Here is a 26,128-nt window from a genome sequence, read left to right as displayed (position 1 = left end):
AATAAACACACTTTGAAGCTTGCCTGTTGGACTCGGGAACAGAGGCTCTCCCCGCCCGCGGTATGTTGACTGACGGCTCTCTACCTGGACACGAGCTATCGGTTAACATACTGCGGGTGAGGAAAAGCCCGGCGCTGCCTGCCTCTTATTCGGCACTTCGTTCCAAGTTAAACTTCAAAGTGTGTTTTGGTCTGAAACTCTGCAACTGTTCATAATAACCTATAGAGGGAATATGAACCTACCTGCCCCAGGGTCCTGCTGCCCACGCGGTGACGGCTTCCCTTTTTAATAGTTTTTGTGGTTTATCAGCCATCTCCTGTCTTCATACAGCACAGTTGTATATCATTTTAGCTTGTTGGTATTTATGGCTCTTGTGTGTTTTGTTTATTTGTGTCTATATTGTGTTTGCAGTATTTAGTCATGGATTACTATGTAGGAGGGGACCTTCTAACACTACTTAGTAAATTCGAAGACCGCCTTCCTGAAGACATGGCCAAGTTTTATCTTGCAGAGATGGTGCTTGCCATACATTCGATTCATCAGCTTCATTATGTGCACAGGTAAAAACTCTTTCTTTCTAGCTGCGGAATACCGTGGGCAACCAAAAATACCAAGTTAAACTGTCTCTTCCCCTCTGATCGTCATTCTACGGTGATGTAGTGCTAATCTGCACTACCTGCCAAGTTCTAGAACGCCTCAATTTTTCCAATAATTTTTGACATTAATACAGTTCAAGTTCAGCAAATGTGAAACGGTTTAAACGTAAATTAAAAAACTAAAAATATTATGAAGTTTTAACCAGAAACACAATAGTCTGAATTTATGGTTTTAACCAAAGGGCTTTTGTTATGGAACACATTAAATAGACTGTCACCTACTTTTAGCAGTACAAGCCAAGCTTATGGGCTGAAAGTAGGTGACCCGCTGAGTGCGGGGATGTAAGTGTCATATTTGTCTCCCCTATTCCACTGGTGTCAGCCTTGGAAGCCGCCACAGTGCAGTGAGCGGTGCACGAAGTAGTCTGCCCATTATAAAATTAGAATGGGTGGACTACTTAGCGGCACTGCTCAATGCATTCAGTAGTGCCTTTAAGCACTGGGGTACCGACAGGGGAGAGAAGTAAAACACTCCTACTATAAGACTCCAGTCCTACTTTCAGCTCCTAAGCTTTGCCTATAGTGCTAAAAGTAGGTGACAGAGTCTCTTTAAGGACAGCTGCTCTGCAGCACGGAAGACAAATTATGGGTTGAAATTTAAATAGATTCTTCTTACAAGTGTCTCAACTTTTGTAAATTACTTTCAAACCCTCTATTTAACAATTGTTGGAACAGACTGCATTACCACGCGCTTTAGGACAGGTTTTGGACAATTTTGCTCTTCAGGACAGAACATTGCTATTATAATGGCAAGAAAAGGGCAATTAACAAAGGAGACCATTATAACCCTTAGAAGCGTAAGTTTGTCCTACAGAGAATAGCTAAGAAAGTCAAGGTGGCAGTCAGTAGAGTTTCCTATACCATCAGAATGTACTTGGAAATTGGAAGGAAGAAGTAGGGCAGACCAAAGGCCACTACGAAATCTGATGCCAAGCAGCACCTCCAGTGGACTGTCGTAGAGTGGAAGAAGGTCTTGCATACTAATCAAAAGTTAACATCCTTGATACATCATGTAGGGTTTGTGTGTACCGTTGAGTAGGTGAAAGGATGATTACTGACTGTGTGACACCAATTGTCAAACATTGAGAAGGAAGCATGGTTGTCTGGGGCTCTTTTGCTGGATCCAGTGTTGGCAACTTGCATCAGGTGACTGGCATACTGGACAAAAAGGGCTACCACAGCATTTTAATAGGCTATGCAATACCCTCTGGTGAACACCTAGTTGGTCGGGGGTTAATATTACAGCAAGACAATGATCCAAAACCTACTTCTAGGTTATGTCAGAACTACTTAAAATGTGAAGAAGCTGGTAGACTCCAACCCAATTAAGGGTTGTTTAAGATGAACTGGACAGAAGGGCGAAAGCAAAGTGAACTACAAGTGCAGCACATTTATGGGAACTTCTGTAACAATGTTGGAATAAAATTCCTGAAGAATATCTGAATGCAATTGTAGAAAGAATGCCTCGATAGTGTGAAGCTGTTATATCGGCTAGAGGTGGCTAGATTGATGAGTCAAAAATCTAGATTTAATTTGGTGTAACAAAGTTAGGCCGCTTTCTTACCTGCATTAGGGCGCAGTTCAGGGTTTCCGTCTCTGCTCTGTTTTTTGAGGCGAGAAACTGAAATAGAACTTGGGGGAAGGGGGAGTTGATCCATTTATTTCCCTCCATTGGGGAAGGGGGAGGGAATCCATTTATTGCCCTCCATTGATTCACCTCAAAAAAAGAGCAGAGAGCTGAAACCCTGAAATGTGCCCTAATGCAGGTGTGAAAGCAGCCTTATCAAAGTTAAGATGGAAATGAAAGCCTAGAACAAATCTATTTTTTTCATGTACATTTGAGACATTAAACTGTAAATATCTGTAAAAACTGAGGTGCTCTAAAGGTTTTACATGTACACTACTGGTCGAGTACTTTTATGAATGCATTACCTGTTCTGTAATGATCCTTGTTACATTCTGTATTCTACTCCAGAGCTGCACTCCCTATACTTCTTGTCACACACCCCTTACAGCCTAGGGGAGCTTCTGTCATGTGGTGGGTGAGAGGAACTTGGTTTTTTTCCTGCTACAGATGTCTGTATATGGTCTGTAAGGATGACACTTGCAGAATGCAAATGACTAAAGCTGCCTCTGTGCACACCCTGAACAAGAAGGGGATGCTCTTTTCAGAGACCTAATTCTCCATCCAGCACAAGACCTCTAGAAACTTACATTTGTCTTTCCTATATTGCACTTGTCTTCCCGGTGCCCCCTGACATTGTAATGTTTGTATAGGTCCCCCATCACAGCCCCGGCTCGTGGGGAGGTAGCTGGGGTCTCCATTCACAGAAGGGTATGAAGGCAGTCTTTACCGCAAACTAGATAAGGTGCAGCCTGTGACCTCTGGGTTGCTCTACAGTCTTCAGTGATACTGTTGTGGCGTGTCACAATCTATCTGCCTACAAGATGACTTACTGTGGAAAATCTCCTCGTAGACCTTCAGTCAATATTTGCACTAGCCTCCTGTTATTATTTTGCAATGCCAGAAACAGTTTGACGGCCAAGCGGCGTCAGTGACCACATTCCTCAAGACTCTTTAACGCTTTCTGTGCAGTCCCTCAAGAGTCCAGAGGATGTCTTCTGTACTATAAGACACAAACCTGAAGACTGTAGTTTCTAATGATGCAACAGCATTATATTAGCTAGATATATGGATGTTGTGGCATCACTAGTCAGCCTCTGAACTGACTGGTAACAGAGAGCAATTCACTGCATGACTTTGTGTCTCCAAAGGGGGGTACAGTTGTAATGACTATAACTGATGATTCCGATACTGCCATATTGTACAGGTCATCAGTGACTGCACTTTTTTGTGACTCCATCTTCCTATTGTTCAGTGCTGGGAAAGTAGAACGGAAAGAGGAGAACACTCTGTGCAGTTTTGTTTCCAACATAAAGTTCAAGGCTTTGTTGAGCAGTGTGGTCATTGTGCCAGATCATGAATCTTTCCTCTAGCTCTACCTCCTGAATATAATCTGTTCTACCTACATTAAAAGGGGTTGTCCAGTCGTAAATTATGAGTGACCTGCCCACAGGATAGGTCATCAATAGTAGGTCGGTGGTGCTTCCTCTTGGGACGCCTGCTAATCGGCTGTTTACCGTGCCGGGGTGCTTGTGAACTGATTTTTGCACGCAGCTCTGTTCCCACTTGCAGTGGCCAGACTTAGTATTACAGTCCATTCACTTCAATGGGAACTTTGCTTGCAATACCATGCCTGGCCATTGCAGAGAAAATGGAGCTGTCTGCTCTCTGCAGAAATCTGCTTACTGCACAAGCACCCCAGCACAGAACAGCTAATTAGCAGGGGTCCCAAGTGATGGACCCCCACTGATTTACTGTTGATGACCTAGCCTGCGGATAGCCCACCAATAGTTTATAACTAGACAACACTTTTAAGTGTAATTTAATTTGTTTAATTTAGCTAATTCTCATATACTCCATTCGCATCCAAAGCTGCATTGGGTTTTCTGTAGGCAACTTGTCCTCTCTGATCTTACTTCTCCATTAAGCAGTAGTGTTGGTTGAATGTCTGCACAGAACACGGTTTGCTGTCTCTAATACAGTGAGCTACCCTTATTCTACATTTCCCAAGAATGCCTTCCCGGAGGCCATGTTTTTCATCAGGCCTTTGAATTCTCCACAGTATTAATTGGTTCTTGGTCCCATTTGCTGGTTAGCACTGTTGTCTGGCATTCACATTTGACGGGCGCCACTGCTGCAAAGAGTTTGTATGTTGTTTCCGTGTTTCTGTGTTTTCCCTCCAGGTTATTTTGATTTTCTCCAAAACGCTAATTTAATTTAATTTATGCCCTGCCTACCTGTGATGTACTGTTAAATGGATGCAATATGAATAAGGGCAAAAGAATTATGTATTTCAAGTTGCAGCAATTTTTTCCACGCAGCTTTGGATGTGACTGGGCAGCTTCCTAGCCACTTTTCAGGTCCAATAGAAATTCATAGTTAGATTGGATAATTTTGAGGGTAAACCTTTGTCAGCCCAAAATACATGCATTTAATTGAAAATCCTCTTTACAATATGTATTATCTGTGCATGGTATGTCTTCTGCAGCTTCTACATATGGCTGTATAAAGAAACTGCAGTCTAAGTTTCAATAAGATCTGTCAGTAATGCTGGACCGAATGTTTTCCCCTGCTCTCTCCTCACCTGCACTCTATCAGCTAATTTAATAATCCCCATAAGGAATAAACTTTGCTGTAGTTATAAATTAGTTGATAAGGTGCAGGAGGGGAGAGCAGAGGGAAGCCAAGTCTGTCCAGCATTACTGACAGATCTTATTGAGATTTAAAGAGAACCTTTCACCAGATTCCTGCTGCTGGAGCCACAGGCAGCAAGTATGTGCAGTGCACCCTTGTCTGTCTTATTCTGAAATGCTGCGGCGTCTCAGAACAAACCTACTCTAAAGTTTGATTCTGCGTGATTTTCTGACGCTGCTTGCAGGATGGACAGCATGTTTCAGCTGACGGGTTCCCTTTTTTAACCCTTTGCAATCCAATTATGGATTCAGGGTTTCCTAGGGGGCTTTCTCTTTCTGCCATTATACAATGGCGCCATCTGCTGGCTAGAGCCAGTACTGCAGTATGGGACATGCTGGAGAGGCCCCTGACAACAGAGCGGCCAGTAATATACAGTAAGAATACCCTGCTGGACATCTTCCGACATCCGAGTTTGTACAGGCTTCAATCAGAATGTCTTTAGATGTCAGACAGTGGATTGGAAAGGGTTAAATAAAAAAAATATATATAATGCCCTCCCTAAAGTGTCCATACCCTTTAATTTCGCTGGTTGCTTGGCTAGACAGTGACAAGAAGCGTTACATCATTCACTTATTCCATCTCTCCTCTGTCTCCAGGGATATCAAACCGGATAACATCCTTCTGGACATGAACGGCCATATTCGCCTGGCGGACTTTGGGTCGTGTTTAAAGATGAATGATGATGGCACTGTAAGTGGGGCTTGACACTGCGATCCTCTGATCGATTAATACACTGGTTCTAGTATTAGGCTTGCATGCTGGATTATGCAGATTAGCTGGATATCTCATGTCAAATTGTAATTAAAGAAAATTACATTTATAAGGAAATACGCTAATAGGCAACCTATTGGCAGGGTGTAATAGGCCAATACACTTGACAGGCACATAGGCATGTAAGGGGTTAAACTGCCAGGATTTTAGCTTTGTCCTCTCCTGGTGGTTAGAGCATGCATGTGCAGGTTAAAAGCCCATTGAGTTCAGTAAAAAGGCATATTGGTCGTCATAAAGGGTCTAAGGTGCCCAAAATCAACTGAAACCCTTGACATGCAGCTACATTTTGCTATGGGAAGACGTTTGTCATTGTATAATAAGTTATGACTTTGCAATATCTTGTTTTTTAATTCCTCCCCGTTTTCAAGATTAGTGCATGGGGGGATATTTAAGGGCTGACGACTTGTACATGCTAATACTTGCAGCAAACCTGAGAATACACTAGTTTGCATATGAGTTGTAATTGCAGCAGCAGCATAGATCTCCTGCTGCAATACCTTGCTGCAGTGCATCAGTCTGCAGTCCACTGGGGATTGTCTAGACTTGATACAGTTGTAGCAACCTCTGAGCTGTCATTGTGCTGCTTCAACATTTCCACTCACTGATGTCAAGCTGAGATCTTGAAAATGGTGAGGAGTGTAAACATGCAGTGCAGCCTTTTATTGGCAACTGAAACCCTCTTTAATCCGCTGTTGCTTCCCTTGTGTTCATTCCTTTCCTCCTGTATAGGTGCAGTCGTCTGTGGCAGTAGGAACCCCGGACTACATCTCTCCGGAAATCTTACAAGCAATGGAGGATGGGATGGGAAAATACGGCCCTGAGTGTGATTGGTGGTCTCTAGGCGTCTGTATGTACGAAATGTTATATGGAGAAACCCCTTTCTACGCAGAGTCCCTGGTGGAGACCTATGGAAAGATCATGAACCATGAGGTGAGCAGTAGTTCCATTTATCGCTCTATTCGCTGTGGTGAAGTTCCCTTTGTAACCAGTCATCCGCAGCCTAGTACCCCTGGGGAACTGTGAAGCTACAACTCTTAGCATGGGTGTGCTGTGAGGTTCAGTTTCACAGAAGTTAGACAGTTGTCGCAGGTTGTTGACCACTGAAGCTTGGTTAATCTTGGATGAGAGACTGTGTTCGACTTTGCTCTTTAAGACAGCAAGCAGTTGTCTGACAGCCCCCATTATCAACCGTATTTGCTCTCATGAGGCTAATTTCTCAGCCACCTAATGGATCCTTCAGCTCCCTATCTTAGCTTGTCCTGGCAGCCAATCATAGTGACAGAACCCTCTGTCCCACGCTTCTCGCTGCCTATGCAATGACGGAATTCATTTAAAGGGGTATGCTGCCCGAAGCCTTTATTGCCTATCCACTGGACAGGTGATTTAATACTAGATCCGATAACCAGTGGTCAGCTGTTTCCATCAGTGCCATAGATTTTGAATGGAGTGGTAGGGTGCATACTCGACTGTCACTCCATTGAAACTCCTAGCCGCTGTCTTGCAGCTGCAGGGAATGGAGTGCCCTGTTCTGGTGATTGCTGGAGGGGGTGTCACAAGTGTCAGACCCCACTGATCTAGTATCCATCACCTATAGATTGGATAGGTAATGCTACTAACTCTATGTGCCTATGGGGCATTCAATATGACCAAATACATGTAGCAATTTTTTTTTGCCCACCCTAATTTGTCCTTGCCCTTCAGTCTCTGGTGTACCAACTATGAAGAACCCTTCCAACATTTGGCGTTGCCGTTAATTTTTACTAGTCTGCGTAGTCTCATACTAACTGGATAATTAGTTCAGTATGTATGTAATTAAGTGGCTCTGATTTTCTATTAAATATACACCTAACGCAGCCGGCTCCCTACCAGCCTTGGCAGGGCTCCAAGCTGATGATGAAGAAAATACAGCAGTGCTGGCGCTCGTTCATCCTGCCTGGTCTGTCGCTGCGCGAGACGCCAGTGTATTTTTCCTGTACAGCTCACATGCTGTGTCCGTAATTTTTTTACTTTACAGTTATAGCTGTAATAAAAAGGTAAAAGGGCGCTTCCTAGCGTAATATTGTCACATATACTTTGCAGTTATGTGACCATTATTCTATTTTTTTATTTCTCTGGGCTTTATGTAATAAAGATTACATTGTTACATTTTTGTTACTGGCTTCAGGATCTCTGCTGCTTGTCAGATAATAGAAATATTTATCTTTACGGTTTTCTATCTAGAGGTTCAAATGACTTCCTAACCTAATTCTTCTAATAGCTGAAGTTTAGTTACATTGTTTCCTGCCTAGACAATCATTTGGGAGCTCTGGACCTCAGACTGGTACATTTTACCTGCACTGATACATTGTAACACATTATTCAGGCAGGAGAATGATTTGTTCTGCAGATCTCTTTAGCCCACAGATGAGTCTGTCTAGGTTGGATACAATTGTAATTGAATATTTCTCACTATTTAGTCTATTTCTACAGGTTTTTTTTTACCTCCTAGGTATAAACAATGTTCATATTCACTAAATGCAAAGCAGAGATCTTAAAGTTGATGAGAAAGTGGTACAGAAATTATGTCTTCCGTTTTCTAATACATGATGATTGTGATTTGGGAGATCTGCTCTGATATTTCCCATTTGCCTTCATTGCAGGAGAGATTTCAGTTTCCCTCTCACATCGCTGATGTGTCGGAAATAGCCAAGGATCTGATCCAGCGATTGATCTGCAGTCGAGACCGCAGGTTGGGACAGAACGGGATAGATGACTTTAAAACGCACACTTTTTTTGAAGGGATCGATTGGGAAAATATACGGAACATGGAGGCTCCTTACATTCCCGACGTCAGCAGCCCTTCTGACACATCCAATTTTGATGTGGATGACGACATTCTTCGCAATCCTGTAAGTGTTGTTGGAAGGGCTTGTAATTATGATATGATTTTAAAGCGGCATTCCCAAGCTAGGCATTTATGGCCTATTAACAGGATATGCCACAAATGTCTGATAGATGCAGGGCCCCACCTATAGGACCCCCGTTATCCATATAGGTGAGGTTTCTGGAGATATAGACCTGCATCTATCCTGGTAATTATGCCATCAATGGCTGTTAGAGATAGACCCTTTAGTGATCACGACTAGGAGTGCTGTACATATTATGTCACATTTCCTGACCGAAACCTATTGTGCCCAAGTGAAGACTTGTTGCTGACATGGAAGATGGGGCGCAGTATATTTTAAAGGAGCTATACAGAAATTGCATGCCTCCTTTAAGACCTGTTTAGCTACTAGTGTGGTGTCTGCAGCCAGGTACCCCAAAGGGAGAGACTTATCCAGCACCTCACATTCACCGTAAAGAATAAGAGCGACATTTATTAACAATATTTCCAACAGCCAATACAAAATGCACCGGATCTATGAAAAGGCACAGGCTTCGTTATATAATGGGTTCATCCCTTCTCTGCCATGCCCTCACACAGAAATCTACACCAACTAGGGACTAGCTTAGAATACTTATATAATTTACACCAGCTTCTGGGGTAAATTTATAGATAATCTGTTGACCAGGGCAGCCACACACCCTACTGACCACCCTTCTCACTTTTCACAAAAGTGGCATGGCCAGAAGAGAAAAGCTACAAACTTTTTGTGCAAGCGCAAAAATGTGTGACTTTCCAATGCTAGAATTCTGGCATACAGTCCTTATAATGAATAAACACTGACGGGGACATTTACCAAGTATATGCCTACCGTTTCTTTAGCGGTGATTATCGCATCCATTGCTACCCCAAGGCTGCTTACACCTGGCTGGGAATCTCGCGCGACTATTAATCCCAGTCTTTTGAATGGGATCATATACATGAGCGATATTTATTTTCATCCCTTCCCACTGCATTGCATCATGTCCTAAAGTTAAGCGTTCCCTCGCATGGCTCCCGCCCACTGTTTTCATTGGAGCCCACAAAAGCATCACACTGCATTCGAGGTTTCTCATTGAAAACAGTAGGAAACCCTGAAGTGATGTGAGACGTTTGTGAAAAATGCCTTGCATCCATGGGGAAATCGCATGACGGCGAGCGAATGATCTGGAAAACAATTTTACTGCCGCCCATTACACTATTTGGAATAGTTACCACACTTTTCTCTCGATTGGTTAAGTTACTTGTAGGTATAATCATTCTGTACTTATTGTGATAGAAATCGTCTCCCCATATTCTATTTTTTTACATGTGCTTATACACAGCAGTCAGACAGAACAGGCAAAGCTGCAGTGTAAAGCATGGGGAGGAACAGACAGGACTAGACATACTTGTACTAAATGTTCTTATTTATTCACTGCTTCCCATTTCCAAATTAAGAAATGCATAAATATTATGTCCTTGATCAATTATAGGAAGTGGTCCCCCCAAGTACACACAGTGGATTTTCAGGGTTCCACCTACCGTTCGTGGGATTTACATACACAACTGACAGGTAAAGCAGGTTCACTTTGGAGTGTGCTTGTGAAGGCTGCATGCTAAAAATGTGTAAGGAGGGGGGTCTTCAACACCTCCTATCCTAATGGCTTATAACACGGCACATTCTTCCTATCTCCTCAGTCCAGTTGTTTCTGTGTGTTTTCAGCTGTTTTTCTGACCGAGGCTCCTTGAAGGACATCATCCACACAAACTCCATGACCAAAGATGAGGACGTTCAGCGCGGACTAGAGAACAGCCTGCAGATTGATGCCTATGAGCGCAGGATACGAAGGCTGGAACAGGAAAAGTTAGAACTAAATAGGAAGCTGCAGGGTTAGTGATTTACAATTGAGGTCTTTAGGGACGGTTTTAAAAGGGTTGTCCCAAACTTTACACTTAACCCCTATTTCCAGCATAGGGGTTAAGTGTCTAATCAATGGGGGTCTGACCACTGGGACTCCCACCTACCACAAGATTAAGAGTCCCGTATATCACCCATATGAATGTAGCGCTCCCCCGCCCCTCTCCATTGAGATAACACAGTGGCCATTCAGTACTGAACGGCCACCGTTTAAACTGAACGATGAGCTCACCGCTGATCTTTTATGCTGCATAAACGATGAGCTCATTGTTCAGTTTAACAAGTGAAAGGCCGCTGTTATCTCAATGGAGAGGGGCGGGGGAGCGAGAGGAGAGAAATCTCCTGCACTGACCCGCCCCCCTGCTGGCCACTCCGTGAGCGGGAGAGCTCTGCTAGTTCCTGTGCAGGAGCATGGGAGCGAGGAATCGCAGGAATGAGTGTCGGGCATCGTTTGCATGACATTCGTCCCATGTTGTAGGACCTCAAAGCACTCAGCAATCTCCTGTGGATAAGGAGACAAGTGTAAAACGTAACACAACCCCTTTAATGTTAGACTATGGAGGCTGTAGGACTCGGTTTTGTACACTTACAGCGTTTTCTTACAAGGAATATTTTGTCATTTAACAATTTGATAAATGTTTGGTCCGAGGGAGGCCAAGCATCTGGATCCTCATTGATTATGAGAACAGTGGATCTTTCATCCTCCATTCTCTACTAGGCCAAGAGATCATCTATGGAGCAGAAGATTCAAATCCTATAGATGGGTCATAAATGTTCCAGTAATAATTGAACTTTACGACATAGCCACAGTATGCATCATAGGTTGAGTCCAAATGGTAAAACCTCCATTGATCCTGAGAAAAGGTGCCTGACACCAGACTAAGCAGGGGCCCAGCAGTCAGAACTTAATCTGCTTTTTATGCCAAATCCATTGATTTAGTTTGAAATCAAGCCATAAAATCTCTTTACCCTAATCCTCAATTAGGCTGCAGCTAAAAGCCCATTTAAACCTCAAAGCTGTTTTGAGCGAGAATCGTTGTGTCTAACTGCACGGACATCGTGCCGTTTTCGTTAATAAGTTGTTCATCGATGTCTTTTAGCATGCTGAATGAGCGTAATGAGCCTCATCAGTGCCGTCCGCTGAGTTCTCAGCGGGATACTGCTGGTACTATTGTTTCAGCTGGTATCCAGCTGAGCGCTCCCAGAAGATAACAGCTGTATGCAGAACACAAGCCGCCCCTGCTTTTCTTCATACCCTGCTCAGAGCGCTCAGCTGTATACCAGCTGAGCTTCTGACAAACTGCTTCAAAAAATTCAAATCATTGTGATCAGCTTGTCCATTACTTACCTTGTACCTCCCTCAGAGAGGGCAACATAAAGGTGGTGAGATTTCCTTTTAACGGGCACTGGATGTTGAGACTTCACGTATTACTAAGACAAGGGGCTGTTGCGGCCTTCTCCATGCTATTATATGAAGCAGCTCTTGACTGTTTTCAGAGTGAAGTTGACCAAAAGGTTGTATTGATGTCTCCATTATTTTAATTATTGCTCTTATACGGCTTTCCAGAATCCACACAGGCAGTCCAGTCGCTCCAGGGTTCCAGTCGACCAATGGGAACCTTAAACCGGGACAAAGAAATACGGAAACTGAATGAAGAAGTCGAGCGCTTGAAGAATAAAATCTCAGGTATTCCCTATTATCAGAGCGGATGGAGATTTGATGATGTGAGCATTTTCTCAGTCGTACATAAGTCTGTGTCTCTTTTTTAAGATACAAACCGGATAGAGCGCCAGTTGGAAGATGCTGTTGCTCTACGACAGCAACTGGAGGATTCTGCAAGCAAGATTAAAAGCCTTGAGAAACACCAGAGGATCTTAAAACAGGAGAGAGATGATCTGCAGAAGGTGTGTTTCTTTTTTTTTTTTTTTCTCTGTGGGGGTAGGGGGGGTTCCTCTGCTGATGCACATGTGCAGAATGGTGGCCCGGATTTGATGATACGGCATCTGATGGAATGATTGGACATAAGTGATATCTGTGGATTTAGAGAGCTCTTCTTAGCCATAGTGTAAAGTTGGCTATTGACAGACTTGCTTAAACGTCACATGTCATTCAGGCCTGTCATGTGCTTGTCTGAAAAGACAGGATTAAATTGAGTAGTATTCCTTAGAAAGTTTCATGTAAATGATGGTTTTAAGCTTTAGAGAATAGAAATATCCAAATCCTGGATTTCTGCAGGTGGCACCATAGATGGCAATCATTTCCCTGCTTATTTATGAGGGAGAATTTCTTAAACAGCCTTTACAGGACCTTAATTTTGGTTTTGAGGAGGGAGATGAGCATCTAAAGCATTAGGTTTCATGACTGATGTCTACTCGCCACATGGTAAACATCCGCTGCTGTTGACTCGTTCAACCACAAATGTGTTCATTGTCTGACTTCTTTCCAAGGCTTTACTCTCTGAGCTTGTAGTACAACAGCAAAAAAAATGTGGTGCGCTGTTAAAGGGGTTGTCCCGCGCCGAAACGGGTTTTTTTTTTTAACACCCCCCCCCCCCCCACCCCCCCCCCCCCCGTTCGGCGCGAGACAACCCCGATGCAGGGGTTAAAAAAACAAACCGCTCAGCGCTTACCTGAATCCCGGCGGTCCGGCGTCTTCATACTTACCTGCTGAAGATGGCCGCCGGGGTCTGCTCCCTCCGTGGACCGCAGCTCTTCTGTGCGGTCCATTGCCGATTCCAGCCTCCTGATTGGCTGGAATCGGCACGTGACGGGGCGGAGCTACACGGAGCCGGCATTCTGCACGAGCGGCTCCATTGAAGAGAGCAGAAGACCCGGACTGCGCAAGCGCGGCTAATTTGGCCATCGGAGGGCGAAAATTAGTCGGCTCCATGGGAACGAGGACGCCCGCAACGGAGCAGGTAAGTAAAAAACTTTTTATAACTTCTGTATGGCTCATAATTAATGCACAATGTACATTACAAAGTGCATTAATATGGCCATACAGAAGTGTATAGACCCACTTGCTGTCGCGGGACAACCCCTTTAATTAGTATTTTTCCTATATCTTAAATTTATTCAGCAACACAGCCCAATGTGTCTTTAACTATAAAGCTAGAGTGTACATGGAGGGGAAAGGGGGATGGCGATGCTAGGGAAGGGGGTTTGCTGACGGTGATCAAATGTGCTCTCCACCCGATTCGCAGAAATGTAATAACTTTAGAGACTTTCTTGTACCTTGCTCTAATTTTTTTTTTTTTGCAATCCTATATTCACATTGAATACAGCCAGCAGTGTAAAGAATGGATGGTTTTTCATTCTTGCTAAGGCTATGGTTGCATATAAATACATGTTTACCTCTCATAGAGGATTCTGCTATAGTAAGCAGTTTAAATTTGGATACAGCAACCAGGATGCTGGAATAAATACCATATTTACTCGAGTATAAGCCTAGTTTTTCAGCTCTTTTTGTGCTGAAAAAGCCCCCCTCGGCTTACTCGAGTCAGGGAAGGATTTAAAAAAAAAAAAAAAACTCCATACTCCCCTCCAGTCTGCGTCTGTGTCCTTGGCGGTGGTGCAGCAAGCTGCTTGAATTTCTGTGTTCTCGGCGGCAGTGCAGTAAGCTGCTAGAACTCTCCCCACTGTCATCCACCGCCGTCCTCTCTGCTTGGCTCTGTCATCCCCTGCCGTCAACGCTATGATTGGATCGAGCGCCAGCCAATCACATCCAGCGCTCGATCATTCACGGCCAATCGCAAGCTGCTTTAGAATTCTCCCCACTATCATCTCCCCGCTCGGCTTTCAAATCCCCCGCCGTCAGCGCTGTGTAAGTAAGCGCTGTGATTGGCTCGAGTTCAGGCTGTGATTGGCTCGAGTGCAGGCTGTGATTGGTTGGCACTGAACCAGCGCTTACTTACACAGCGCTGACAGAGATAACCGAGTCGGGCGGGGATGACAGCGGGGAGAATTCACGCAGGTTGCCGCACAGACAGACGCCGGCTGGGAGACGAGTATGGAGGTTTCCTTTTTTTTTTGCCCAGTATATACTCGAGTCTAGCTCGGCTTATACTCGGGTTAATAAGTTTTTCCAATTTTTTTTTTTTTTTTTTTTGTGGTAAAACTTATTTACTCGGCTTATGCTTGGGTCAGCTAATACTCGAGTATATACGGTAACTCCCTATATAATATGAAACCTTATCTTTTTTTTTTTTCTCTCCATTTACAGCAACACTCTGAAGCCCAGGAGAGGCTGAAAGCTCAGACGAAGGAGCTGAAAGATGCGCACCAGCAGAGAAAGTTCGCTCTGCAAGAGTTTTCAGAGCTCAACGAGGGCATGGCCAACCTCCGCTCTCAGAAACAAAAACTTTCCCGACAGCTCCGGGACAAAGAGGAAGAACTGGAGGTTATAATGCAAAAACTGGACTCCATGCGGCAGGAGTTGCGCAAGTCTGAGAAGACCAGAAAAGAGGTGATGGGTTTTATGTTTACATATCGATTAGATTGACCCACACTGAGTCCTTGAGCTGCAGTCAGTAGTCAAACCCTTTCGCTCATACGTTACCTCTTTAAATCACTGTTGTTGTGGTTGGTACTAGAGAGTAAAACATTAAGCTGCATTGTCTTCATTTTGTTGACAGCTGGAGGTCCAACTTGAAGACTCCAGTGCCGAGGCCTCGAAGGAGCGCAAATTGCGGGAACACAGTGACAACTTTTCCAAGCAACTGGAAAGTGAACTAGAGGCTCTGAAGGTACCACTTCTACTTTTAAAGGGGTTTTCTAGGACTAAAACCTTGATGACCTATTTTCAGGATTGGTCATCTATACTAGCTCAGTGGGTGTCTGTTTGGGACTCTGGCCAACCAGCTGTTTAGAACAGGCTGTGGCGCTTCTCTGCATACAAAGCACAGCACTGTATATTTCTCATTTATTGCATTGGAGGATACAGCTGAAGACCTAGGTTATAGCTACTGTCACTAGGAGGCAGACATTATGCAAAAATATATATATATCTATATAAGCGCCTCCCTCCTGCAGGCACCTAGCTAACCAATTTCAGCTTGGTGTCCGTAGGAGGCAGACTTCTTCCTTTTACGGGTCTTCAGTTGTTTTCCTTTTTCTTCTGGATTCCACTGCAGAAACTCACGGGGCAGGGCACTTGGAATGTAATAAACGTGTATATGTAATTCTCCGGTAGCTTCAACACTTTGAACCCCTGCTAATGGGTCTCTCAGTTTGGACAACGCAGTGGCTGTCGTGTACATAATTCATCAAAATGCCGAGCTGCAGGTTCCAGTCATGGCAGTAAGCAGCAAAGCTCCTGATATTGGTCAAGGATCACCTTCCAGCGCTTTCCGCAGTCCACATTCTACGTGTAGACAATTGGATAGCCCATGTTCTAAACAGAGATAGTCGACTCAAGGCAATGAGAATTGCATCTCGACATGTTCCAATCAGTCTTTCGGAAAAGGGGTCTGCTAGACGTCTATTTTGATGGCGTCCAGAATCCACCACAAGCTCCCAAACTTTGTGTCCGGGTCTCAGGACCCCCAGGTTCGAGCAGTGGATGGATGGATCGCCATAAGGCAGGCACAATCGCCACCGGCACAATCGCCGTAGGGCAGGCGCAATGGCCTTAAGCCCTGAAGATATGTAGTAAGCCAGACAATAATGTGTGGAGGAGCAGCTTGTTCCTGGCAGGCTAATATGCAGTCACCCACTCAACCCAGCCCAGAATGGGGAGGAGTGACTGCATATACTAATAGCCTGCACATGTGAACGATACCAAAGATGTCAGCCATAGATGGGTGGTGACCCACCATACAGGATATCAACCCTGGCTGATATGACAGCGGGTTGCCCTGTATCTCCAAGGTGGGCCACACTGGCTGACATCTATTAGCCTGCCAGGAACAAGCTGCTCCTCCACACATTATTGTCTGGCTTACTACATATCTTCAGGGCTTAAGGCCATTGCGCCTGCCCTACGGCGATTGTGCCGGTGGCGATTGTGCCTGCCTTATGGCGATCGTGCCTATGGCGACCGTGTCTGCTTTGCAGACTTTCAGGTATTTTTGGCTTTTTCAGTGAATATGTGTTTTTTTCTTTTTCCTCACCTCTGTGATTTTATGTAATTTATTGTGAGTTAGCGTAGGTACTGACGGAAGCGGTGTGACCTCGACGCGGTCCGTCAGCCTATGCGTTTTGGCCAAAATGCAGTACTAACACCCGCATTTTATTAGTATGCATTAGTATCTTTGTATGTAGTTTGCTAGTTGGTGGGGGAGCCCAAGATGTCAGCCAGTGTGGCCCACCTTGGAGATACAGGGCAACCCGCTGTCATATCAGCCAGGGTTGATATCCTGTATGGTGGGTCACCACCCATCTATGGCTGACATCTTTGGTATCGTTCACATGTGCAGGCTATTAGTATATGCAGTCACTCCTCCCCATTCTGGGCTGGGTTGAGTGGGTGACTGCACATTAGCCTGCCAGGAACAAGCTGCTCCTCCACACATTATTGTCTGGCTTACTACATATCTTCAGGGCTTAAGGCCATTGCGCCTGCCCTACGGCGATTGTGCCGGTGGCGATTGTGCCTGCCTTATGGCGATCGTGCCTATGGCGACCGTGTCTGCTTTGCAGACTTTCAGGTATTTTTGGCTTTTTCAGTGAATGTGTTTTTTTCTTTTTCCTCACCTCTGTGATTCCATAAGTTGGACTTGGTGCAGGCCTTGTGGATATTCATCCTTCAGACATCCTCTTTTCGGCGCTCTGACTCTCATCTTAGATTGCCCGAGATGTGGCCTTGCAGTTTCCAAAACTGTCATGTCATATTGGATCAGATCAGCAGTGGTAGAGGCCTACCGTGCCAAGGGCAGGAAGCCTCCATTTCGGGTTACGGCGCACTCTACTTGGGTATTGGGTGCCTCTTGAGCAGTTTGCAATGGTGCTTCTGCTCTTCAAATGTGGAAGGCCATTATATGGACCACTCTGCACACCTCTGTTATACGGCGTGCACTCTTTTGCATCCACTGACATCTCTCTCAGTTAGAGTTTTGCAGACAGTGATATAACCCGCATATGTCCTTGCCTGTTTCCTCACCCCCTAGGGACGGCTCTGGAACGGTCTTTAGCTATGATCCCCAATTCAATAGACGTGTAAATAAGATTCCATAAAATCTGTCTTTCTTATCTTGTTCATTGGGGGGGGCCTACTCTCTGGAGTTGCATATGGTTCTGTTGTGGTAACATTTTTACTGTTCACTTTAACTGGTTTAACCTGTTTTTTTTTTTGGTCTTCTGTTTTGATCTTTTACTGGCTGCTTCCACCGTTTGCTTGTAAACTGGCTGGCTTGGTGCTGGTAGGAGGAGCTAACACTTTTTTTTTTTTTTTGCTTAGTGCCCACCTGCTAGTTGCATTAGCTATACTTGTGAACTTCACCAATGAATGAGACAAGAAACCATTTTTGTACTTGCTGTCAAGTCTTTATTCTTTTTGGCAGTAATGCCTGATATTGCCGTTCAAACTTATCCACTTGGATGGGACTGAAGCTGCTCTTAAACCATGTGTCGAATGAACGTGGCATCACTGGCATAAGATGGTATGGCCTCTTCAAACAGCTGGTTGGCAGGACTCTCTCATACAGTTGTGACTGGGCAATCCTAACTCGCAGCAGTGACCTCACTATTGACGTAATATCACCACGGGGTTCAGCAGTTGGTCAGCATCTTCGCATAGGGCAACAAAGTTGCGTTAAGTGAATGGGGACATTATTGTTTACATTCAGAGGCTGAAAATACATGCTGAACTCTTGCTTTCACAGCTGATTGTTTGCTACAGTTGCGTGCAGTCTAGGTAATCCTCTGTGAGCTAAATATGCCGACAACACAAATCTGTCTCTGCTATCCTGATCATGTGTATAGCTGCAGGTAAAAATCTAACAAATTATCAGTCTGGAGTCCAGAGGAATGCCTATACTGGATACAATGTAACAAACCCATAGCTGTACGGATATGTTTGTACCACTACTGCAGAAACAAGAACTGCTTGTATATAGTTTTCTCTTTGATCCACACCCTTGGTATTACAGTAGGATGTCTTGTGTGTTTGCAGGTAAAGCAGGGTGGTCGCACACCAGGAGTCACGTTGGAACACCAGCAGGAGCTGTCCAAAGTCAAATCTGAACTGGAGAAAAAGATCTTGTACTACGAGGAAGAGTTACTGCGACGAGAGACTTCTCACTCCTTAGAGCTAAAGAATATAAAGAAGGGCATCCATGACTCGGAGAGCCAGCAACTCACGTTGCAGAAGGAGGTCCTCATGTTAAAGGATAAGCTGGAGAAAGGAAAACGGGAGAGGTGAGACTTGCGGTCTGTCTAGGTGTAATGTTTTGTTACCTATTACATGGTTGCTGTTATCTTGGTAGTGTCTGAGGGTAATGGTGCTTGTCTCCTAGAATAGGAATAGCATGTATGATTAGGGCCAGGCTGGTGCCTCTCTAGCTTTTGCAAAACTACAACAACTTACACTTTTGTCCAAGCATGCTGGGAGTATTTTAGTTTTGCAAATGCTCAAAAGCCACAGGTTAGAGACTTATCTAGGCAAAACGTTCATATTACTAGAGGGGTCAAGGGTACGGGAGCTATTATTGAATAGGTTAAATGCTAGTGGACTAGTGATGACTGGTCTTGCATCATCGCCTGCTGACTATTTAAGCCTGTACATTAAGAAACATATAGACTCTGCTTTACCTCTGCTTTCCAGGCAAACTGAGATGGAAGAAGCTGTAGGAACTGTGAAGGAAAAGTATGAAAGAGAACGAACTATTCTACTGGAAGAGAATAAGAAGCTTTCTACAGAGACTGAGAGGGTAAGGCAGCTCGGGTTGCGTTATAATGGTCATCAAATACACTTTCAGGGAATTCTGTATTAATAATGTTGTGGGGGGCCTAATTTAGGATCCTTGTCTATTAGCCAGAGTGGAGAGCAGCTACAAAGAGTGTTGCCTCCCTCCCTGGAGGAACTGTCCTATCCTGGCTTACACAGACAGCCCAGTGATCTTCTTAATACTTTGATTCTCCTGTGGTTGCACTGCAGGGAAATTAAACATTTGCCAGGTATCCTAACAAATTCCAATTGATCACTGGGGGTCTCAGCAGCGTGACACCCGCTAACAAAAGGGTTTCTCCATAGCAAAGACCTCCTGTAAGGGAATTTTGTGAAAGGGGTTGTCAGAGTTAAGGAAAACCCCTGTCAATGGGTCCCCCCATGCCTTTAAAATAAATCAGCAGTTGCCCGCCTCTTCCTGCTCCCACTTTTACTCTCTACCGCCGTCTCCAGTCTCCCTGTGACATCACTTGGCAGGCTGAGCCTCCCTACAAACAAACTGCAGCAGCCAATGACAGCATTCAACAATCATGGCTGAGTGCTGTCATTGGCTGCAGCAGATGGTTTACAGGATATCATTGAGCCGGGAGGGGGGAGTAACTGCTGACTTGTTTTAATGCGTAGGAGACCCATTAACAAGGGTTCATTAAACTCAGACAACCCCTTTTAATGGTTTGCTGTCTGGGTATGATTATTATGACTTGCTCTGTCATACCCCTCACCTCTAGAGGGTATATCTTTTAACTAACTTTTTGTTTTGTTGCAATTTTTTCAGCTCTGCTCCTTTGTGGATAAATTAACTGCACAAAATAGACAAATGGAGGATGAGCTGCAAGATCTGACAACCAAGAAGGAGTCCGTTGCTCACTGGGAAGCTCAGATTGCTGAGATCATTCAGTGGTATGTGGCCTTTCACCTATTTTGTACTGTCCACCTCGGGGGCACAGATGCAACTTTCTGCACTTCTGCTACCTTCAGTTTTTGTCAAAGGGAGTAGCTAGCTTTACCCCATACTCTGGTTTCTGTGAAGCTAAACAAGTGATAGAACTATTTAAGGCATGGAATTATTCCCAAATGAATGTAGCGGCTTTGTCTGCCTGAGACAGATCCTGTGAAACATCTGATAAGTTGTATGTATGTGTCTGTTTTTCAGGGTAAGCGACGAGAAGGACGCCCGAGGTTACCTGCAGGCCTTGGCGTCTAAGATGACGGAAGAACTAGAGACGCTTAGAAGTTCCAGCCTAGGATCTAGAACACTTGTAAGTGCTGGTATTTGGGTCACATAGCCAACACTATTGGAAATGTGACTCCTTTTCTTAGTGTTTGTCTTTTGGTCTGTTTTAATTAAAAAAAAAATACTAATTTCCAATAATACTTAAACTAGCAGAAAATAAGTAATTTTAATATATTGTGCATCAACGAGTCAGAGGTATTCCCATATAAAAAAAAGTGATGGCATGTTACTAGGACTTCATGTTCCAATTTCTGGGTTGCCCATTGATCCTGAGAATGTCGGGGCCACAGCACTGGTTTAGCTTCTCTGCACATCGGTGCTACTCAGTTCAGGAAACTCCAGTGAGCGGGGTTGGCTGGGGTACCGATGGGCATTGAAAAAAAGTTAAATGGACAGTGCTAAATGTGTGCTACAGCCCCTTCATTCTCGAGATTGATGGGGATCACAGAGGTTGGTCAACGCTAATCATAGTGTGAATGTAAATCCAAGCAATATCCCATCACTTTGAAATGGGAATATCCCTTTATTATCACCCTAAAAGTGCAGAAACTGATGGATACTGTGCAGACTAGTCTTAGTAAAATCTTAGATTTCCAGTATTTAGTCTTCAGTTTTCCTTTTTCTTAAATTCCAATTGAAATGGGGTTAGGATATGCCATGGAAACGCTCAAAACGGATGAGTTTGCTGAATGTGGCAGTTGTCAACTTGTAATGATGATTCTGTGGGCAAAGCTTGATATAAGAATAGAAGCCAGCAGGAAGTCAGACAGTTGGAAGGAGTTGAGTACCTCAGCCTTACAGAGTATTTCAGGAGAAGTGTGTTGATCTTCTAGAAGGTGACAGGCTGCGTCATATAATGGAAGGAATCGAGTGCCATCGCAGCACTTACTAATTTGAGGAGATCAATGCACTTATCTTGTGGGAGGAATAGTTTTATGATATGGAGGGAATGTAAGTTTAGTGAGAGGAGCCGGGTCACCCAGCAGTACTTTAGAAGAGGAGGGCACTTATCCTGGAAGGTTACATCGTGCAGTTAGCAGGGTCCTCATGTACATTGTAGTTTGCTCTTCATTTCTGGTAATTTATTGTATTCTGATTGTTGCTTTAGCCTGAAATGTCATTCCAGCAAGGCCTGACCACTTACAGTTCAGATAGGCTGGTGAGTTATGTGCGGTCGCCCCTCTCCTAAGGCATCTGGTGACTGGTGGTGGGAATCTGTCTGCAGATGTAAGGCTTCCTTCACATGTGTCTACCTCCAGTGCCGCCTCTGTCTTCGGTTTTCATCTTCTGTGCAGGATAGTGCATTGGGACGGTAACCTTGACAAGAGCAAATACTGTTAAATGTGTAAGGCTGAAACGGCACAAGGCTTCCATTCATCAGTCTTTAGCCGGATAGAAGAGCATGGTCTGTGCTTTTCTATCCAGTCCAACTTGACTGGGACGGATACATTGTGAAACGGAGACTAAAGAGGTCCTGGTCTCACGTTAAACACCATGGTCCTGCGTCAGACCCTATGCGGTTTGCTGCACAGATGATGGAAACTTGAGATGCATCCAGTGCTGGAGGGAAAATGTCATTTAAAGGAAGTCTCAGCCGGCACAGCTGGTTAACAGTCTTGCATGTGGTGTTACTTCTGTCATTGCAATCTATTTATTTGTAGGCTAACAAGTCAAAAATAAAAGAAAAATCCCACAGCTTAAGAAAATTTGATCAATTTTGTTGCCTTTTTAAAAAAAATAAAATAAAAAAAATTCACTCTAAAATGAAAACCTGTCCTTGAATCGTCCACTTCTGTCAAGTGGCTGTAAGTTCTTGTCACTTGTCTGAGAAAGCTGAGTGACAACCATTGCTACACTCGGGGTTGTCACACATCCTTTTGCCTATCTGTTCAGGGATTCATGCAGTGCTGTGTAACTAAAGGCTGGTTTAGACACAACAATTATTGCTCTAAAAATCTTTAGAGTGATAATCATTGTGTTTTTACAGCACAAGGTGATCGTTGAAATGTTGAGCGACCACCTTGCGCTCCGAGTGGAGGATGCAGAAGACAAGCGGGGTGTCCCTGCTTGTCTTCTGCATCCAGCTGTTCCCCACTCGTAGCGCCCGGCGTTTGGAGTGGAGGGTGCAGAAGACAAGCGGGGTGTCCCTGCTTGTCTTCTGCATGCAGCTGTTCTCTGTTATACAGCAGAGTGCTCTGAGCGAGTATGGAGAACACAGCTGGACCGCTCTATTCTTAATACCCAGCCTGTCATCAGGGAGCGGGATATAGCTGAAACAATAGTATCAGCTGTATCCCCCTGTGAATTCCCAATAACTGATTGCTGATCTTTCAGCATGCTGAAAGATCAGCAACGGCATAACGAAAACTGCACAATGTCAGTGGAGTTACACAGGATTATCGCTCAGAAAACGGCTTTGAGAGATTTTTGAGCGAAAATTGTAGTTTAAAAGGGCCTTAAGGGCATGTGCCATTTGAGAAGATAGTGGTCAACTGTGTAGCAGTGGCTGTATGATCACCCAGCTTTCCCAGGAACAGATGTGACTTGTGCTGCGTTTAGACTTAACGATATATTTCAAAAAATTGTTCAACAAGCGGAAGTGAGTGATAATCATTCAGGTTTAAACACAACCAAGGACTAACAAGAATCATTCACCGTTCCTTTGTTCAGTATCAGTAGGACTAGGTCCTCGTTGGCTCATTCACTTCTCGTTGCATTTAAACACTCCCCGCTCAGTGTTGCACATAGAAAAGTGAAATACTGACCGAAAAGTGAACGGTTCTCAATAGTGATCTGCCTGTCTAAACGGGCTGAAGAAGTTCGAACATCTTAGCGGTGCCGTCACTCATTCAAACGAAAATCTGCTCGTCTAAAGGGGCATAGGGCACCGCAGAAGTGGATGACTCTAGGACCTGTTGTTACTGGGGATTTGTGATATAAAGGGAACATTTTTTTTTTCAAAGGCTTTTAATGAATGTTAATGAATTGCTTCTCCTGGAGGACACCTTCACCACCATTTCCAGGATCTTGTTCCTTCATTTCTGGTGATAGGGTTGCTGGTAATAATTTTAATCTTTTTTCATAAATCTGGTGGTTTTCTCAGAATTGTTCCACAATCTGTAATATATAACATTTTTTCACTGTGTATAAATGGCAAATTGGTTCAAGAAGCCTTTCACAGGGTCTGACTGGTGGTGCTGAGGATTCCTAGAGGTGGTATTGCTCGTTCCTGGAAAGGCCTCCACTTGCACAGAGAAAACAAATATGCGACTGGTGGACACTCCTTGTATGCAAAGTAGAGAACAATGTGTAGCGTAGCTTCTAGTATATCATGTAGGACATGTTCCCTCATTTCTGACTTTGCTCATTACCCGTGGGCTTACCTCCAGTGGGGTGAAATCACCATGAACTGTCCGGCAATCCCAATAGGCAGATCCCATCTAAATCAGAAGGGTCTTTGCCCATAAATATATTGTCCGTGGTTATCATAGACTGACACTGCAGCTATGATTTACATATCTAACCTTTGTAAAGCTAAGGCTGTCAGACCGGGTGACCATCAACAGTGGATCGCGGATGAGGAAATATTTGGATGACGGAATCTTAGTTTGTGTTTAGGCTGTATTAACCCTTTCCAATCCAATTTTGGATTCATGGTTTCCCAAAAGGCTTTCTCTTTTTGCTGTTATACAACGGTGCCATCTGCTGGCTAAAGCCAGTGTGTGTGCGCCAGAGAGGCTCCGACAGTGAAGTGGCTGGCAATAGACGGTAAGAATACCCTGTTAGACCTCTTGTGACATCGGAGCTGTACGAGCTTCAATGAGAATGTAGGAAGACGTCAGACAGTGGATTGGAAATGGTTTAACCTCACATATCGCTCTTTGCAGGATCCACTGTGGAAGGTCCGGCGAAGCCAGAAGCTGGACATGTCAGCGCGCCTGGAGCTGCAGTCTGCCCTGGATGCTGAACTACGCGCCAAACAGATGGTGCAGGAGGAGCTGAGAAAAGCGAAAGATGCAAACATCTCATTTGAGAAGTAAGGAGGGCTTTTCTTGTTTTAGTTTTAGACATTAGGTGGGGTCAAAAGGCAAGAAGATATCTGGAAGCAGAGCCCCAACATATCTTCCAAGGAAATGGTCATTTAGTCCTGGGATAAGCGTTGAGATCTGCTGATCTCCTCTCTCCTGTAACATGTATGAATGTCTGTTCAGACTTATATATTGTAAAGGTTTTTTTAGCTACAAAATGACTGGTTCCTTAACCCCTTAAAGAACTGCCATTTTTCAGTTGTTAGTTTATTTTTCATTCCCAGCTTTGAAGACCCATAACTTTTATTTTTCCATTGACATAGCAGTATGGGGGTGGTTTTTTGCAGGGGAAGTTGTATTTTTCAATTGTACCATGTAATGTATCATAAAATGTGTAATTTTTTTTAAAAAAAAAAAGGGCTGAAGTTGGGGGTGCGAATCGCACCATGGTTGGAGTTTTTTTGGGATGTGGAAGAGGCTTTGCTTTTACGGCATGCACAGTACAGCAGTAAGACGTTCACTTTAATCTGGGGGTCAATGCAATTACAGCTGTACCAATTTGTTTTTTTTTTCATGGGGGTTCTGCTTATAAAGAAACTTTTTAAAAATTGGCTTTCTGTTGCCATATTCTAAGACACAATTTTTTATTTTTATTTTTTTTTAATCTTTCCACCAATGGGACTCTGTGGGCCTTAATTTTGTGGAATAAGTTTTTTGTTTTTTACTGGCTCTATTTATGGGTTCATACAGGCTTTTAATCACTTTTTATTCATTTTTGGGGGGATGGCAGGGTGCTCAAGCAAGCACAGTTCTGGAATTGTGTAATTTTTTTTTTCTTTTTAATGAATGTTCACTCTGCAGGATACATAATTCAATATTTTAATAGTTGAGACCTTTTTATGAATGCCACAATAACGTGTGGTGGTGTTTTTTTGTGCTTATACTGGCAAAAGATGGGACTTAAATTTACGATCATCAGCTTGCTTATACAATATACCGCAATACTTCTGTATTGCAGTATATTGTACTTTTGCCAGCTGCAGAGCTTATTGTGCTGAAATACATGGCAGGTCTCTGAGCCTTCAATAGACCCAGACTGCCATAGCAATCCATCCAATCCCCACGAACACCCTGGCCAGCTGCTTGGACACCTCTGTCGGCAATAATCGCAGCATCTGAGCAGTTAAACGGCTGTGATTTGAGCTAGCTGCGATCGTGTCTGGCTTGCACCTACATGACCTATCATGTACAGGTCGTGATGTGGTTAAAGGGACATAATTATAGCAACCCATAGTATAAACCTACATTGAATTCTGGTGTAAATTGTTTAACTTCTTGGGGTGCCCATACACAATGCATCCCATTTGCAGGCATGGTGCATCCCAGCCATGGGTAGTGCATGTTTAACTGCTGATTGTCAGTCTCAACCTGTACT

At 44.0% G+C, this 26,128-nt stretch overlaps 1 protein-coding gene across 2 annotated transcripts in view; it reads left to right on the top strand.

Moving 5' to 3' along the window:
* The window catches only part of CDC42BPB (CDC42 binding protein kinase beta), an 82,233-nt gene that overhangs the window by 25,098 nt on the left and 31,007 nt on the right, over window positions 1-26,128 (top strand). Inside the window, exons 5-20 of one of the 2 annotated variants that reach the window (XM_066607488.1) lie at window positions 412-560; window positions 5,571-5,664; window positions 6,475-6,675; window positions 8,385-8,633; window positions 10,123-10,202; window positions 10,353-10,519; window positions 12,115-12,234; window positions 12,319-12,452; window positions 14,770-15,012; window positions 15,182-15,292; window positions 18,658-18,902; window positions 19,309-19,414; window positions 20,207-20,331; window positions 20,585-20,690; window positions 21,774-21,824; window positions 24,553-24,701. In XM_066607488.1, the coding sequence (XP_066463585.1) occupies window positions 412-560; window positions 5,571-5,664; window positions 6,475-6,675; window positions 8,385-8,633; window positions 10,123-10,202; window positions 10,353-10,519; window positions 12,115-12,234; window positions 12,319-12,452; window positions 14,770-15,012; window positions 15,182-15,292; window positions 18,658-18,902; window positions 19,309-19,414; window positions 20,207-20,331; window positions 20,585-20,690; window positions 21,774-21,824; window positions 24,553-24,701 (2,330 nt within the window). The remainder of the gene's footprint in view (window positions 1-411; window positions 561-5,570; window positions 5,665-6,474; window positions 6,676-8,384; window positions 8,634-10,122; window positions 10,203-10,352; window positions 10,520-12,114; window positions 12,235-12,318; window positions 12,453-14,769; window positions 15,013-15,181; window positions 15,293-18,657; window positions 18,903-19,308; window positions 19,415-20,206; window positions 20,332-20,584; window positions 20,691-21,773; window positions 21,825-24,552; window positions 24,702-26,128) is intronic. The other variant, XM_066607489.1, reaches the window with a different exon arrangement.

Source organism: Eleutherodactylus coqui, chromosome 6 (genome assembly GCF_035609145.1).
Source record: "Eleutherodactylus coqui strain aEleCoq1 chromosome 6, aEleCoq1.hap1, whole genome shotgun sequence".
Taxonomy (NCBI): domain Eukaryota; kingdom Metazoa; phylum Chordata; class Amphibia; order Anura; family Eleutherodactylidae; genus Eleutherodactylus; species Eleutherodactylus coqui.
Note: the sequence above shows the minus strand (reverse complement) of the source record. Positions and strands in the feature narration are given on the sequence as shown.